General features: G+C 53.9%; 4 protein-coding genes across 4 annotated transcripts; 1 reads left to right on the forward strand and 3 right to left on the reverse strand.

Annotated features, from left to right (window-relative positions):
- Positions 1-289: 289 nt before the first annotated feature.
- L226DRAFT_539323 (uncharacterized protein) lies at positions 290-1175 on the reverse strand. The gene is made up of 2 exons (XM_067681666.1): positions 1025-1175; positions 290-854 (listed from the first exon to the last, which is right to left on the reverse strand). Exons 1-2 carry the CDS (start codon positions 1167-1169, stop codon positions 613-615), a joined length of 387 nt encoding a protein of 128 aa, XP_067530457.1. The 5' UTR covers positions 1170-1175; the 3' UTR covers positions 290-612.
- A 617-nt stretch (positions 1176-1792) lies between these two features.
- Positions 1793-4674, reverse strand: L226DRAFT_575179 (MFS general substrate transporter; the record flags this gene model as incomplete). Its single annotated transcript, XM_067685162.1, has 20 exons — positions 1793-2100; positions 2161-2291; positions 2344-2363; positions 2437-2512; positions 2565-2600; positions 2655-2842; positions 2889-2928; positions 2980-3049; positions 3114-3319; positions 3375-3449; positions 3505-3517; positions 3567-3604; positions 3655-3675; positions 3726-3768; positions 3823-3873; positions 3930-3992; positions 4111-4216; positions 4265-4286; positions 4341-4457; positions 4520-4674. 20 exons carry the CDS (start codon positions 4672-4674, stop codon positions 1793-1795), a joined length of 1779 nt encoding a protein of 592 aa, XP_067530458.1.
- A 912-nt stretch (positions 4675-5586) lies between these two features.
- L226DRAFT_261810 (uncharacterized protein) lies at positions 5587-8013 on the forward strand. The gene is made up of 21 exons (XM_067673381.1): positions 5587-5788; positions 5843-5921; positions 5984-5997; positions 6049-6090; positions 6145-6201; positions 6254-6263; positions 6319-6336; positions 6390-6415; positions 6469-6494; positions 6546-6580; positions 6640-6676; positions 6735-6750; positions 6804-6846; positions 6911-7011; positions 7062-7108; positions 7160-7172; positions 7227-7254; positions 7306-7363; positions 7413-7437; positions 7496-7613; positions 7684-8013. The coding sequence occupies exons 1-21, from the start codon at positions 5709-5711 to the stop codon at positions 7831-7833; spliced, it is 1023 nt and encodes a 340-aa protein (XP_067530459.1). The 5' UTR covers positions 5587-5708; the 3' UTR covers positions 7834-8013.
- Positions 8014-10882: 2869 nt separating this feature from the next.
- Positions 10883-11698, reverse strand: L226DRAFT_493567 (uncharacterized protein). Its single transcript, XM_067677444.1, has 2 exons — positions 11505-11698; positions 10883-11450 (listed from the first exon to the last, which is right to left on the reverse strand). The coding sequence occupies exons 1-2, from the start codon at positions 11652-11654 to the stop codon at positions 10899-10901; spliced, it is 702 nt and encodes a 233-aa protein (XP_067530460.1). The 5' UTR covers positions 11655-11698; the 3' UTR covers positions 10883-10898.
- Between the last annotated feature and the right edge of the window lie 3095 nt (positions 11699-14793).

Consider the following 14793-nt stretch of genomic DNA (forward strand, 5'->3'; position numbering starts at 1 on the left):
TAAAGGTCAATGGAAGAGGCGCAACTGAATTCTAAGACTCGCGACTTGGTGGCGCCTGGTGGCGCCTGTCCAGCGCTCCCTCACACCAGTGCTCAGCCGACTTCCTTCGCACGCTGCGCCCTCAAATCGTGTCGGATTCCCTTCAAACTTCCTAAACATGTAGCTCTCAAGGTGCTCTAACGATCCATGTAATTTGGTGTATGTTGAATGGGTACGTAGCCGTGAACAGCGCAGACACGGCTTCTGATTTTTTCGATTTTTTGGAATTATTCGCGCGCGCGTCGTCGGAGCCCGAATGACATTGATTTCGCAAACAGCTGTAGCGATCACGAGGGCGCGTAAAGTGGAAAGGGGAGCTAGATCGAATTGTGTACGAATGTGAGGGTACGTAGGCACCATGGTACAGTACGATTCCCGAGGACGTAAAGAAGGTGCAGAACTTTGTTAGAAGTTGATAGATGAGGGGATGGACAGAGGGCGTGTGCCGCGTCAAGTGCGCCATGGCGCAGTGAAGCGCTGGCTTCAAGGCTCGAGCTGAGAGTCCGTATCGTTTTCGGGTTGCGACGCGGCGTCGAGCGGTAGTCGGCGGATGCGGATACGTTGCCAGAGACGTTAGGGCTCTTGGCTCGCATGCCGCTTTGCCGTTGTCCTCGACACTTCATGTGTCTCCGGGCTCGTTCCAAGAGACGACGCATGCGCCGACGTCATCAGCGATGCGTAGGAGGAGTTAAGGCGTCGGAGGGTGCGGTCGCAGTCGTCAAGGTAGGACGCATCGGAGGCGGTGGTACGCGCGCAGCGGCGTGCACTACCCATCAACAGGCACCAGTATGGTGCATGCCAATCATCTTCGAGTCCTGCAAGACACAAGAATCAGTTTCCGATCCATGCCATATCTCAGCCTCACGGTGACGGGGCACACACTCCGTATTCCAACTAGGAATCCAGACCATCCCGCAGAGCTGCAACACCGGCAAATGGGCACGACGGAACTGACACAAGAACGAAGAAGTTTAGCCATGCGTACCATGTTTTCCATCCATCCTTCGGCGCGATCTTCCAGAACACAGGAGTCTGGTGGATTGGTTGAACTTCATCGTGTGATTCAGATGAGATGTCTCTGTCGAATCTGCACAAGCTCCAACGATCAGTTCCGAAAGCGAAGAGAACATACTGAGTGAAGCAGGGTTGAAAGGGCGTCGGAGAGGAACGACGCCGACGAGAGAATCATTCGCGACCCGGGTTCTCCCGTCGGAGGGCGCTACTCGTGAAGTTTCCGGACGACGTACGAGCTGCAGTTGGCACACGATCATTACATGTCATTCATAATACGAAAACATACAAGACCGCGACAGCAACGCGCTCGTATATCAATGTTCGACGGGTCCACGGGAACATGGAGGCAAGCGTACACGTGGGGAGAGCGTGTTCATACTTGGCGTCGATGCGGAATCCGAGAGACAAGTGCGCGAAGGAAATATAGACGTGATATTATGCACGCAACGAAGCGGAGAGGGGGAGAGATGGCGGGGATAGGAAATCCAAGACGCTACGAGCGCGAAGAAGAGATAGTCACCCTCAGCTCCCACGGCATGGGCCCTGGGTAGGAACCGCGGCCGCAGGACGAGAGCGAGAAATTCCGAGAGTGTGTATGTCGTAGGTAGCTGGGCTTGTCAATGGCAGCAAGATCCACACCGGTACCAGCACCCGTGCCAACCCGGCCGCCCATTGAAGCCAAAGCTAGATATTTGTTGTCGATTTACGATTTTCTGTTCATGCTGAATGATCTGTCCCACTAGACAGAGTTGACCTCCGCAGCGTTCGTGAGCACGTTGAGCTTCTTGACCATCTCTCCGTCGCTCCTGTCGCTGTCCAAGCTGTCTATGTTGACCTTGGCCTTCTCGTTCTCTGCCGCGATGGCTGCGGCCGCCGCGGCTTGCTCCTGCGCCTTCTTTGCAGCGGCAGCGGCCTGCGCACGCATCTTTGCGACAATCGCGTTCGCCTCGTTGGCCATGGGCGAGCGCGCGCGGAGCGTGGGCCCCCAGCGCAGGAAAACAAGCGGGATCGGGAGGAGACAGAAGGAGATGAAACCAAACACGGACACTGTATTATATAGGTGCGTCAGCCTCACGTGATCGAGAGTGGAGGAACTAGGGAACACACCTCCCCACTCAGAACCGAGGTTATCGACGATGGAGTGTGCAACGATCGGGAAGAAGGACCCAATCAAGCACCGAGCAAAGATGTTGCACGCGCCGGAGCTGGAAGCGTAGATCGTGTACGTCTGTGAGGTACTGTGCGGTGCCTGTGAGCCTGTGGCGTAAGCACATGCGTTAGGGTACGTACTAGGTAAGGAATGTGAAGAACTGTCGCGGCCGCAGGTACCACGGAGTAAGAGTCAGCAACGTTCGTCAAACGCCTGCCGGGAGAGAGACGTACAATAGTGATGGTTGCGAAGCCGAAGGGCACACCCGCCAGTGTCGGCGCGATCCAATGCACGCTGCCGCTGCTCGTCCTGCACTTTTTGTTTCAGCATGCGCTCGAACACGGTATGTTGTCAAACTCACCATGCGAACCAGAACAGAGAGATGGGCATCATGACACTGCATGTTCTATTGAGCACGAGAAGTGGGGAAGTAATCAAAAAGGGTACGAACCATGCAAAGAGAGCAAGCTTGAGGCGCATCTCAGGAGCGTCCTTTGGTGTCTCCTTGGGGACGATGAAGGTCGGTAGCGGAATGCCCTGAAAGTACTTCACAAGTGGGACGTAGAACGCCGCTGCGACAACGGTGCCGATGATGATCGCAATGAATGGAAGACCAGTCAATTGCAGACGGAAGTGGTGCTGCGCAGAGGGTCAGCGGTATTCTGAGACTCTTGGGACAACGTACCTGCTCGAAGAAGACGATGGTGTAAACTTCGAAGAAGAAGCTGCAGGTGGTTGGTCAGAAGAGGTAGATGCATGCCGATGAAGCAACGTACTAGACGATACCGTATGAGAGAGACGTCCAGACTGCAGCTCCTTGGATGATCGGCTCCGTGACGAACATCTCTGGTATTATGGCGAAGAGATGAGTGCCGCCGAGCAAGTCGGACTAGGGGAACAATACACGCACTAGCTGGCCGTCCGAAGTGGATACGGAGCAACTCGCCCTTAGTCTGGTGCTTGAGCTCATGGGCGGCACGAGCGTTCGGCCGACCCTCATTGCGAAGCTTCTTGGAGCGCGCCGCAAGGATAGTGGGACCGTGTGTCTCGGGAAGCAGAATCACCAGCGGCCACATTGCGATCGTGAAGAAGAAGAAGACCCGCAGTGCCCAGAGGCTGGAGACAGACGTTGTAAGTGGCAACCGGACACCCTGATGTTAGGGATACGTACTTGGGTCCCGCGTATGCCACGATGAAAAAGCCAATGACCAACGCAACGCAAGGCCCGGACAAGATCGAAGCAGCGCTGGGAGAAGTCCAGTCACGGCAGGAAGACGAGAAATCAGTGACAGCACACGTACTACCACGAAATGGCTGGAAAAGAGTCGGCAAGAGCAAATAGACATGAGGTGAAACTACTTACCTATTGCTTGTGCTTGCATGTCGACGATGTTGTATAGACTGCCAGTGACGTGAGCGCAAACTCCGCCTATACGGTAGGAACTACATACTCTGACATGATTCCTCCCCCACTGCATAAACTTGTTAGTCTACGGTCTGATAATGCAAATATTACACGTACTTATTCAAGGCACAGGCTGCCGCAGCACCAGTGAGGAACCGGACTGTGAGGCTAGTTCAGCATCACATCTACGTATTCGCTGCTCAGAGATACTGACAGACAATGATCACTGCCAGATTGTCCACGAATGCATCGATTGCACTCATCACTAGATGGGGCACGCCGTCAAGCTTTTATACCGCAGGACGTTGGAAAAGAACTCACCTATGAGGATGGGCCACGACACCATGTACGGTAGCTTCCTCCCGTAGATCTCGCTCATCGGACCTGTGAGTAGGTGGAGGAGGGGTTCGGCATCATACAAGGACTACAGGAATCCGTGTCTTACCCCCTGTGCATACGTTAGCATACGCTGGCAAAGTCTATGCAATATCAATAGACTTACAGACTAAGGGTCCAAACGAGAACCCAAGAACATAAACAGTCAGCCCCGCACTAGCTGTATCCGCATTCGCGTTGTACTTGGCGCGGATTTGCAGCTCAGTAGTAGCCTTGACGAGGTCAGCTCGTTACGATGCAGCGCAGCCGACGACGCTCACATAGATTGACGATCCAAACGCACTGTGAGTATGAACATCAGAGAAGCTCTATCCTGACCGCTCCAGAAAGACTCACGAGCACAAAGCCAAGGCACAGACGTAGAATACGACGATCCTTTTGCGCCACCGGGACCAGTTCTTGGGATCCGCGGGATCGGTTTTCGAGAAGATGACCACGTCAGGAGCGGCTGAGCTGGCCATTGCGGAAATTCAGGGCAAAGGTACAGTCGACTGCAGCAGGGCCAGCGGGCAGACGAGAGGAGGGAGGGGGAGATGCGGGGGAGAAGCGTGCGGGAGGGCGCACCGTTTGAGGACGAAGGGAAGTCGGCAGGCAGAGCGGCAGGTCCGAGCTGCGCGAGAACCTTGGCTGCTTCTTGGGCGCGCGCGGGTCCAAAACGGATAGAGGACATGACAGAAGCTCGCCTTTCCAACACGGAGAGAAGCAGCATGAATGCAACCTGTTCTCCGTCCGCGCTCGGTGTGGTCCAAGGACCTGTCCCAGACGCCCGCCCGTTCGCAGACACCCACAATCTCGTGGGAACCACACTGCCCATATCCGGATCTCCATCTCCCCGGCTAACTCCAGCGTCTCTTTCCCGGGAGCCATCCATCTCCGCTGTGCAGCACGTGCAGCACCGACCTCCGAACGCTGTCCTGGACCATGCGGTTGCTGCATGAAGATCTCCACGATGGCTCTGCATACGTCCACAACATCACAGAGGTAGTGCACAGTACCCGAGTCCTGCGCTAAAGCTTATCTTCACAATTCGTAGCTTCCATCCGAGGTCGCTCGGACCATTCGCCTGGTCTCCATAACTGCTCACCTCACATGGGCAGCCGTTATTCTCTTACATTACCCAGCGGTCGTCGTCCCTACGCTTCTTCGTATCACGCAGGATGCTGGCCGACATGGACTCAGACTACTGTCCTCTCAGTAACCGACTTAACCCTCTATTTCAGCGACCATCGCGATGGACGTGAAACGGCATCCGCAAGACCAGTGCATGCGTCTTCCCCGCCACCGCCCAACTAATGAAGTGTATCCACGCCTCTCACGACAGAACCCCAATCTTCTATGGAGCGTCTCAGCGCTCCTCCGAATCACTTCTCGTCGAAGCATTTGTGGTCCTAGCTGTTTCGATCAGCTTCCGAGGCGCTGTTTGCTGGTCGTCCTAGCTCTGGTTTCCCGTTCCGTTTGAGCCGGGCGTCGACTGCTACCCATATTGAGAAACGCTTCTCAAGCGTTTCTCAGCGCTGGGATTGCCCTTGTTGGCGTTGGCTGAGTAGAAACGAATGGCGATTTCACAAGGATGTGTTCTCGGAGCACGATGTCGCCGCGCCCATCATCATGATGAACCTTCCTCATCGACCCTCTTATACTCCGTTACTCGGCTGCGGTCACACTCGACCAAGCCTAAACCTCTAGTCGAGCGCGAAGACAGAGATGTCCCTGCTACTTCCGCAAGTCCCGTCCCTCGACAACACGTTCGGAGCGGTCCTCATCGGGACGATCCTCGGGGCCATGTACGCGGAGGTCTCTTCACTGACCCGAACGTCTCACTGACTTGCATTTCGTAGTCTCTATGGTTTAACGAGCCATCAGACATACAGATATTATCGGCTGTATCCTACGGATCCGCTAATCCTCAAGCTAATGGTACGCACGCACGCGACTTGGCCGCTACGCCCGCACCTGTACTGACTCGTTGATACATGTAGGTGGCGGTTATATGGTGAGATTTCTCTGAAACAGCGCTCTGGATCATCGTCTGACTTTTCAAAAGGTTTCTGGATACCCTCCACACCGCGCTATCTATGCATGTCTGGTATGGTCACCGTCGTTTGACGCAGATGCAGTGTTTCTGACGGCCCGACGGCAGCTACTACTATCTCGTAACCCATTACTTCCAACCAGAGAGGCTCTTGTCTGGCGTCTGGTGAGTTGGGGTATCGGGCTGACTGGATTTGACTGACTCTTGAGTTCCTTAGGTCCATGAGGGTGAGTAAGTGGCATGGGGGCGCTCACACTTGCTGACCCATTTGTTCTTCCGCAGTTGACGATCATCACGACGGTAAGTGCTCTCCAATAATCGAGCCCGCTGCGATTACTCAAAGTACCCTCCAGGGACTGGTCATTGCGATAACACATGTGTACGTGCCCTCTCTCGTCAGTTGCCGTGTTACAATGCTCACTGTTCGCTCAGTTTCTTTGCGAGGCGTATTTTCTTGAGTGCGTCGCTGTGGTCTCTCATATCCGTTCGCCACACTCACAGGTCGGTAGTCGGGAATAGGAACATCTACCTAATGATCGTGATGGTCCGTCGGACACCACCTAACGACGGATTTTTCCTCATATTGATCACTTCTCCTGACAGGGCCTACTTCTGATTACGGAGACAGGCTTCTGCCTCAGTGAGCCTCTACTCTTACTCGATCTCTGGCCATGGTTTGTGCTGACACGTCTGCGTAGCTGCAACAATCGAGACGTACGTTACCCGCCGCTCCAGCATTTCCCCCCGCCCTCACTCGATCGGCTCAGGTTCATCGCCGTCACGTTCGCTGCTTACACGGAACGCTTCACGGTAAGTCCAGGTTCTCCTTTACTACAAATGCGTAATGACGTTAACTCGGACGATTTCATGTCAGTGGCTCATCCCGTGCTCTCTCGGAACTGCAGTCATCATTGACTCTGTCACGACGAGTACGCTGACGTACTATCTGCACAAGTGCCGTACAGGATTTAGGAAGTGAGGCGATTCTGCATCTCTTCTACTAAACGGCCCACTGATAAGACCAGAACGGACTCGCTCATCGGCACTCTGATTGTGTATACCATCAATACTGGTGAGCTCCATTTATCTACATCGAGTTGCACTACCTCATCGCGCCTACCAGGTCTTCTCAACGGGTGAGTTGTGTTGTAACGTGAATTTCCGGGGGTACTCACACACTCCGACTCCAGCCTGTTGAACCTGGCTGCGATGCTTGCGGTAAGTATTCCAATTGTGCATGTATGCAATGCCTGATGAGGTGGCGGAAAGGCGGCTCTGTCTCCCAAAACGCTGATATACTACGGCATCGACATCGCCTCGTCGAAGAGTACGTCCTTACAGCTATCCGTTGATCCCTTGTTAACGTCGTCCGTTAGTGTACGCCAACTCCCTCCTGGCAGTGTGCGTGTGTCGTATTGATTACCCGCGAAAAGGGCCGCGCTGATAGCTCGATTCACAGGCTCAATGCGCGGCGATCCCTCCTCGACCGGGGCTTGGAAGGATTCGAGACAGGCTCCTTCGGGCTGGAGGTCTTCGACCCTAACAAGAAGGAGGATCAGTTCCCAGTCAAGGCAGCCGTGAGTGCTCCGGTCAGTACTCTGCGGTTTGTCGCGCCTTCGACTGAGCAAAGCGGTTGTTCCGATTCAGCCGCCTCAGATGCACAAGCTACCCACTGTCATCGACGTGCAAGTCACCACGGAGATGTTCTGTGATGCCCAAGCGGCGGAGGGAGACACGGAGGGCGACACGTCCTATCGCTCGACTTCGATGATACCTCAGCACGGTTCTCGTTTCTGATTCGTCCTGGATGTTATCCCTGTCGTCCAGCTCCGCACTGCATATGTGCTCCTCCCGACGCCCGTTACGACCTCATCTCAGCTTCCTTGTCCCACCTTCATCCCCTCTATTGTTGGCCCTGACCCCGTTCCAGTGGGTCCCCGTCAGTCCCCTCGTGTTGTACATCTCTGACGCTCAGGCTTTTGGTCCCGTCGCTCACCGTTGTCCCTCCTTTGTGTTGCGCTCGTATGTGTCATGCTTAACCCTGAATAACCCTGTTGCGTCCCTGATCCTGTCTGTGCCTAAGCCCCCCGTTGCCACTTCATTCATCATCCAGTAGAATCGTCGTCGAGCGGCGAGAGCTGAGTGTATGACTTGTTATGTATTCATCTGGCCCGCTTGTATCCACCCTTTCCTGTTTCGCAGCTCAATCCGCCGCATATGACGTTGTCTATTGCGTCGCGCTGCGTTGTGATGCCGCTGTATCTATCTGCCTGTCATGTCAATCCTATACTCGAGTACGAATGCCATTGTTATCGGATGTCATCGGAGCGTCATGACGACACTAGTGAACATGTACGCTTTATCATCGGGGGCCCCTATGGGGACCTGAGATTGCTCTCGGCACGGCGCTCTGGCAAAGTTCATGCCCTCATCTGTCGTGCGAAGATTCAAACCGCTGCACGTATGGTAACACTGCCGTGTACCAGTGCAGGGCAGCTCCGGTCTGGATATCTGACCACTCTGCATCCTTGCATCTTAATCTTGGACACCATGCACCCGGAAGTACCGCAATCCGACATCGTCACATCCAGTCGAGCTAGCGGATTGCACTGAGATGGGCGATAGAAAAGCCGCAGCGCCCTCGAAGTCAAGAGATCGATCCGATGTCTTGGTTTCCCGGCAGTCTCGCGCGAGGAACCGTTCCCGCAGCCGCATGGGAGGGCTTCTTGTGCGTCATTGTGCGTCAGTGGATGGGTGAACAATAATCTCCGGTAGTTATGCGGAGAGCGCGCTTTCCACATGGGCGGTCATGGTGTCGGGGATTTCTCAACGCTATGGAAGCATTTTGAAGGGCGACTTAATGCCGGAAGATGGGCGGCCGGTGTGGTTGGCCATCACGTAATGGCGAGACCACCCTCCCATGATGCTGGGAATTCCGGAGATAGGAGCCCCACGCCCACAGCAGCAAACACGAGCAAACAAAGGAGCGTGGACCGCCGGCGCATATCTGCGCGCTCCGCAGTCACCGACCTTTTCTCTCGAGCGTGCGGTGTGCGACTCCGCCGACGATGTCTTTTCGCATGCGCCCACAGACTACGGGAGCAGAGATGTACGTGCTGCTCTCATATGTCCTCGGGCATGCTTACATGTTCAGGGCTGGACTAGTGTGTTCAAAAGTTGTAATGAGCGCTGAGCAGTTCACAGGCGGTGAGGTGATTCGGGCCTGGTAGCGCACCGTTGCAACGTAGTGGCGGACTACTCATGCATATCTCCGAGTCGCTGTCATATCGATGAGGATTGAACTCTTCTGGAGTTCGGAGCCAGCATCGTGCGATGTGAAGGGACATCCGACGACTACATTGAAGTCGCCCCTTCGTCTCGGATGCAGCTCGGAGTCCGGGGTTGAACGTTGAGTTGCCTGTATTTCGAAGTACTGAACTTATTCGTATAGAATCAGATATTAAGGCTCAGCGTACCGTACCCTGTGAACAGTTCCCCTCTCGGACTACGCATCTCCATCTCGTCCCTATCGTCAAAAAATCTAGACCTTCTGTGTCCGGACTTGTAGTAAAGGTCCTCTCCGCGGTTGGTCCTGGTGAGCCAATGTCTACTCTGAAGGAGAACTTGAACTGATTAGACACTCCGCCGTATTCATGGCATTCCTGATAATCATAGGAAAGCTCTATGAAGCCGACCTTCATCTGAGTAGGCAGTGCGTATACCGAGTCGACCGCCTTCATTGACGATCTCGCCTCAACATTCAGCCACCAGGTGGCTTTGCTGGTATTCATTGCTTGCTTTGCCTTATGATCGGCTATCTGGGTTTGTGGCGGCGCTGAAAGTACATATGTGAATATGCGCATAGGTGGCTAGGGTGAGCGGTCTCACTTCTGCCTCATTCCCGCACAAGCTTCGAACTCCTGTTCAGCTATCCAGGGACTGGGAATAGGAGGCAGCTTGTGCTTCGGTGCAGGTATTTGATTGATACTATGCATAGCTCTTCGAATTCCAGCGGCCGAATGGTTCAGAACGGCATTCGACCATCCTCTCTCCGGAGTCCGCTGCCTTTCTTGAACAGCGCACATGCGCTGGCTCTCACTTCACCCGTGTGGCATCTCGCTCAAGTATGTTCCCTCCTATATATCGAACAGCAAAGTCGCTGACGGGACTCACACAGAGTTAGGGTAACAACATTGCCCAGTCGATGGTTCAGAACGTGCCTTGGACTCAGCTCGGGCAGGCCTTCCTCGAGGCAAGGGTCAGAGCGGAGGTAGCCTATGGCGCTATCCTATCGCCGACTCGCCTATAAGTCCGTTATGACAGAGTGTTACTTAGGTCGTAGGCTTACGCTACGCGTCACGGTGGGGAGGTTCATGGTCAAATTGTCGAGTACAGGGACTCGGATACCGCGCCCTCCTCTAGACCGTGACTCTACGATTAATAAGGTGGACCTGCCGTAAGCATGATGGATACGGGATACTCGGTATGCTTTGTTCGTGAAACGTAGTAGGTTCTCCGCTCCGCTCTGGGCGGGCATTAGAGCACGCTCATGGACGTAAATGAGCATAAAGGACATTCATACGATGGCCGGAGTCTGTAGCGGGCACAAGTCTCGACTCTCCTCTGCCCAGGATCATGCGACTACACGAATGCGAGCTTTCACAGGCACGTACCTACTTCTCTCATGCGCCCACAGGCGAGTTCACATCAGTTGATGCATGCTGACCCATTGACGAAGCACGACCTCCACGGGTACCGCTTTCGGGCCTCAAGTGACGAGTACCAGAGCAGGCTATAGGTAGCCTATTGAGATTGATATGTAACTAGTTGTCTACTCTGAGGATGCGAACTTATACGCATCGTTAAAATACATAAGGAATTAAACGATAAGACACCTCTTCTCTGTACTGAACCCAATCATCCGCGAAATGCTTGTGTAGCTGCGCATCCTCCACAAAGCATCTCCTTAACAAAGATAAAGGGACCAAGAACAGGCACGCCCACCACACATACACCAAGAACCCGATCGGGGTGGAAACAATGTTGCACTCGGAGACATACCCGCCGGGTCCGAACTGGATGAAATGCACCCCAAGCATGAGTACCATCACCCCAGTATAGGAGGGATGACGAGCGAAGGCGTATGGACCCGACTTGACTAGCCGGTGCTCCTGGGTGATCACGACTTCGAATGTGAATAGGGTGCCCAACGTGTGATAGGACCAGAGGCGAAGGATGGCGCCGATGACTACGAGGGTGAACCCCGCAATGAAGCGTGGAGAATATCCGGATAGGGAAGCCGCAACGTTAGAACCCGTCGGGCACACATATGGGATGAGATACTCCACCCTCGGGGAGGAATTCAAGATGAGGATAGTGGTGGCAAAGTACGAGAAGGCGGCCGTGAGAACAACCTGAAGATCCATCATAAGCGTTGAAGAGATACGCTCAAAACCGCTGGAACGTACCATCCCGAAGTATGCGATACCTCGAATAAAGTATTCTATTGGTTGTCCCTTGTAGAAGACCACCGCGTTCTTCGCAGGAGGATGGGGCGGCCGAATGGTGCCTCCGAAAAGAATGCCACAGATAGTAACAAGCAGCACCTTCAACAACATTATGCGAGAAGGAAGCACCGGCAGCAAGATAACTGTCTCAAGCTTACTGATCAACACGGGTTAAATTGGACGGATCTGAAGCGAGAGCTGATCTCGGCGACTCACAGTGAGGGGACCGTTCCTTCTTTCAAGACGAGGAGAGAAGGGTGGGTTGTCATGAATTTCAAGGCCTTCCAGGACCGCGGCTTATAAAAGCTCGGTGTCTGTTAGGCGTTGAGCTGTAAGCATCCGCGAAAAGCTTCCATCAATGTCTCACAATGTATCATCATGCCAGCTTCATGCCGGCATCTGTGGGCGTGTTGAGCGCTCTCAGTGCGTCAGCCATTTTCCCCTAAGATAGGACACATAATGGCAGGATAAGGCAATGCAGGTGAGCGTAGAGGGGCAGGACGCTGTTCCTTCCTGCGCCCAGCGGCTATAGCGAGAATTTACGAGCGTCTGTGCACAAAGCGGCTACCGGACCGGACCCTCCGCCTGAGCTCCCTCACACGGTTCTTCTCCTCCCCATCCGTCTACACCTATATCGTACTGAGACGTCTGGCTTGCCTGAATTCACCAACATATACTCAGGGGGCTCAAGGTATCGAATGCTGGTGAATCGGTTGCCCGAACGGTATTAGTGCCGACCTTCCGAACTCCGACCGAACTTCCGGGTTCGAAGCACTCCTGTTTCAAAACGACCATGGGAGTGTACGGTACGATGGATGCTACGCCATAGATTGCGTCCTCTACAACTCAGGGGATCGGTACCTTGGTGATGCCTATGTGAACCATACTCCTGGAAGGGGAATAGTCCGGCTGCTATGTAGGTTTCTGACGTACCAATCCCGTGCCACAGGAACACCTTCGAGATGAGACTAAGTCAACGGCTCATAAACATAACGTCCCTATTAACCATTGCTTCAGCCGTGAAGTAGGTTTAAGGGTTGTCGTTCGCCGCTGGTCGGATGGACATTCCCATAATTGCCCTGGGAAGGTCAACAGCGATTCCAGATTATGTGAGGCTTCCTTCTCATCTACCCCCGTGGTCGCATTCAGTGCTCTTCTCGTCGAAGGAATACTCCAATTGTGTGGTCAGATAGCATCAACAACTTGGTAGTTTGTCCTGGCAATACCCCCGAGCAACGCATGACTAACAGTGGACCGGACGTGATCTTCCGCTTGCTTAGTACGCGCGAACCCTCCCCGTTTTCTCATCCATAGTCCATCAAATGCTCATGCCCTCAACAACATCGAGGCGCAAGTTCATCGCCTCCGCATCGCCCAAGAAGCACAGCAGATATAGGGCGCTCAACTACAATAACTCGACACACGCCGGACATGACGCGGAGATATCTGCCGGGTGTAGAGGGACACCGGATAATGATAGCTAAGCCCCGAACCTTCCTCGGAATCCGTTCATATCTGATGCTCAGCACCAACGACCATGATGTCTGCTTAGATCTCAGCTCGAAGCGATTCATCGTGCGAACAGTTTCGCTGACGAACTTCGCCGAGGCGCTTTCAATTGTCGGATCTCTCCCATGATGGTATGTTCGAATCTTGTTTCGTACTGGTATATATGCACTGAGCCATCTCATCTCCAGACATACTCTATTGCACCCTGAACCCCTGTCCTCCCTTTCTGTACAGCGTAGACATGCTAGCGCTATCTAGGCTGCTCCGAGAGTGTTGTCTAGGGTAGCTGGACGACACTCTCGTAGCTGCCTCGGTAAAGACAGCTCACATATCGTATGACATCAACCTATGTCTGAACATGCGACGAGGTATCCGTGGTCGGTTCGTATCCATAGCAGGATAGAGCGCTGAAGCTGCTCGCATAGCATCGACGCGTTGAGTACGCTCGGAGTATGAAGGATCACTGTTGTGGAACGGTTCATGAGCCAGACGTCCGGATGGCGCACGAGAGCAATGGCGACAACATGCACCAATGCTCCAATGCACGCAGAGACGCCCTGGCGTTGAGCGCAGTGGATACCCTTGGTGGACATGCGATGGGATGGACGTATACATGAACGTGAGTAGTCTGCGCGACGTGTAATTTCTTCGCATCGCGCAACATGACCCCACTCAAATGAACAAGGTTGACCGCGCGGGCGGCGGTGAAGTTTGGAAGAAGGGCGTCAGGTTCGGAATGCCAGGGCCACCAACTGAACAGAAGACGAGGAGGAGGAAAGGAGGTGGGCGTTGTAGGAGGGGTCTTGGCCGTTGTGTGTCTCAAGACGAGACGGGAGAAGAGATGAACGCACAGTCTCACGAGCAGATGGCATCATTCAAATCTGGACGTACTCACCATCAGATTCATGAGGTTGATACATCGCAGAGCAGACGATGACTCCTTGGTGTGAGGACAGCGGAAGGCGTGAACCTTCTGTTGCGATGTGTTCAGCACGATACGCATGGTGCGGCTTTGCCCGAGGCCAAACTTGAAAGACTCACCTGTTTCCCATCTCTCTTCACCAAGGACACTGCCCTATCCCGCGCATTTGACCAGCGTCATGACCGTAACTTAGCTCAAAGACGATAAACACACGACGCGCCGACGGGGCCAGGATCGCAGATACGACGCTGGTGGAGGAAGTCAACTGTACTAGTAGTTCTAGATTTCAGATTTCGGCAACATACGAATCGTCCCTGGTCCCCGGAGTTCCCTAGTCCAGATGGACTGCAGTCGCGAAGGGCGCGCAACCAAGGAATGTTGATGATAAGTCGACGCGAGGAGGGAGAACACCTGAACCATGGTGCACTTTCCGCCGGATTCCGCCGGAATCCGCCGGAATCCGGCGGATGATGGCGGATGATGGGAGATATGATCGGCCCGGTTGATAAGATAAGACCAGTAAGAAACGCGTAGTAGTCTCAGTAAGTAGTCTGTATGCTGTCGGCCATATACCACCCTTTGCCCATCCCTCTAAGTCCGCAGAGGCTTCACCGGTTCTTCTATGCCTGAACTGGTTCCTCTACTAGCTCACGTTGGCGGCTAGTGGTCTGGAATGCATATTCCTATATGTGTCTATGGAGGTTGTGAAACCGCGCAACCACTTAAGTGGTTATTCTTCTAGCTGGACCACTTCAGGCAATCCTTGAAGTGGTTGCACCTTTCCGCTGAAGCAGTTATGTCTCTGTATTCCAAACCACT

Source organism: Lentinus tigrinus, assembly GCF_003813185.1.
Source record: "Lentinus tigrinus ALCF2SS1-7 unplaced genomic scaffold L226scaffold_42, whole genome shotgun sequence".
In the NCBI taxonomy this organism is placed as follows: Eukaryota; Fungi; Basidiomycota; class Agaricomycetes; order Polyporales; family Polyporaceae; genus Lentinus; species Lentinus tigrinus.

What these genes read in the sequence shown, in the direction of transcription:
- L226DRAFT_539323 (XM_067681666.1), bottom strand. Translation starts at nt 1,169, where the DNA reads ATGTTCTCTTCGCTTTCGGAACTGATCGTTGGAGCTTGTGCAGATTCG. An exon ending in AAGGATGGATGGAAAACATG is followed by an intron (nt 855 to 1,024) that starts GTACGCATGGCT and finishes TGTGTCTTGCAG; the next exon opens with GACTCGAAGATGATTGGCAT.
- L226DRAFT_493567 (XM_067677444.1), bottom strand. Translation starts at nt 11,654, where the DNA reads ATGTTGTTGAAGGTGCTGCTTGTTACTATCTGTGGCATTCTTTTCGGA. An exon ending in GTATCGCATACTTCGGGATG is followed by an intron (nt 11,451 to 11,504) that starts GTACGTTCCAGC and finishes ATGGATCTTCAG; the next exon opens with GTTGTTCTCACGGCCGCCTT.
- L226DRAFT_261810 (XM_067673381.1), top strand. Translation starts at nt 5,709, where the DNA reads ATGTCCCTGCTACTTCCGCAAGTCCCGTCCCTCGACAACACGTTCGGA. An exon ending in GCGCTATCTATGCATGTCTG is followed by an intron (nt 6,091 to 6,144) that starts GTATGGTCACCG and finishes GCCCGACGGCAG; the next exon opens with CTACTACTATCTCGTAACCC. An exon ending in CTTACACGGAACGCTTCACG is followed by an intron (nt 6,847 to 6,910) that starts GTAAGTCCAGGT and finishes ATTTCATGTCAG; the next exon opens with TGGCTCATCCCGTGCTCTCT.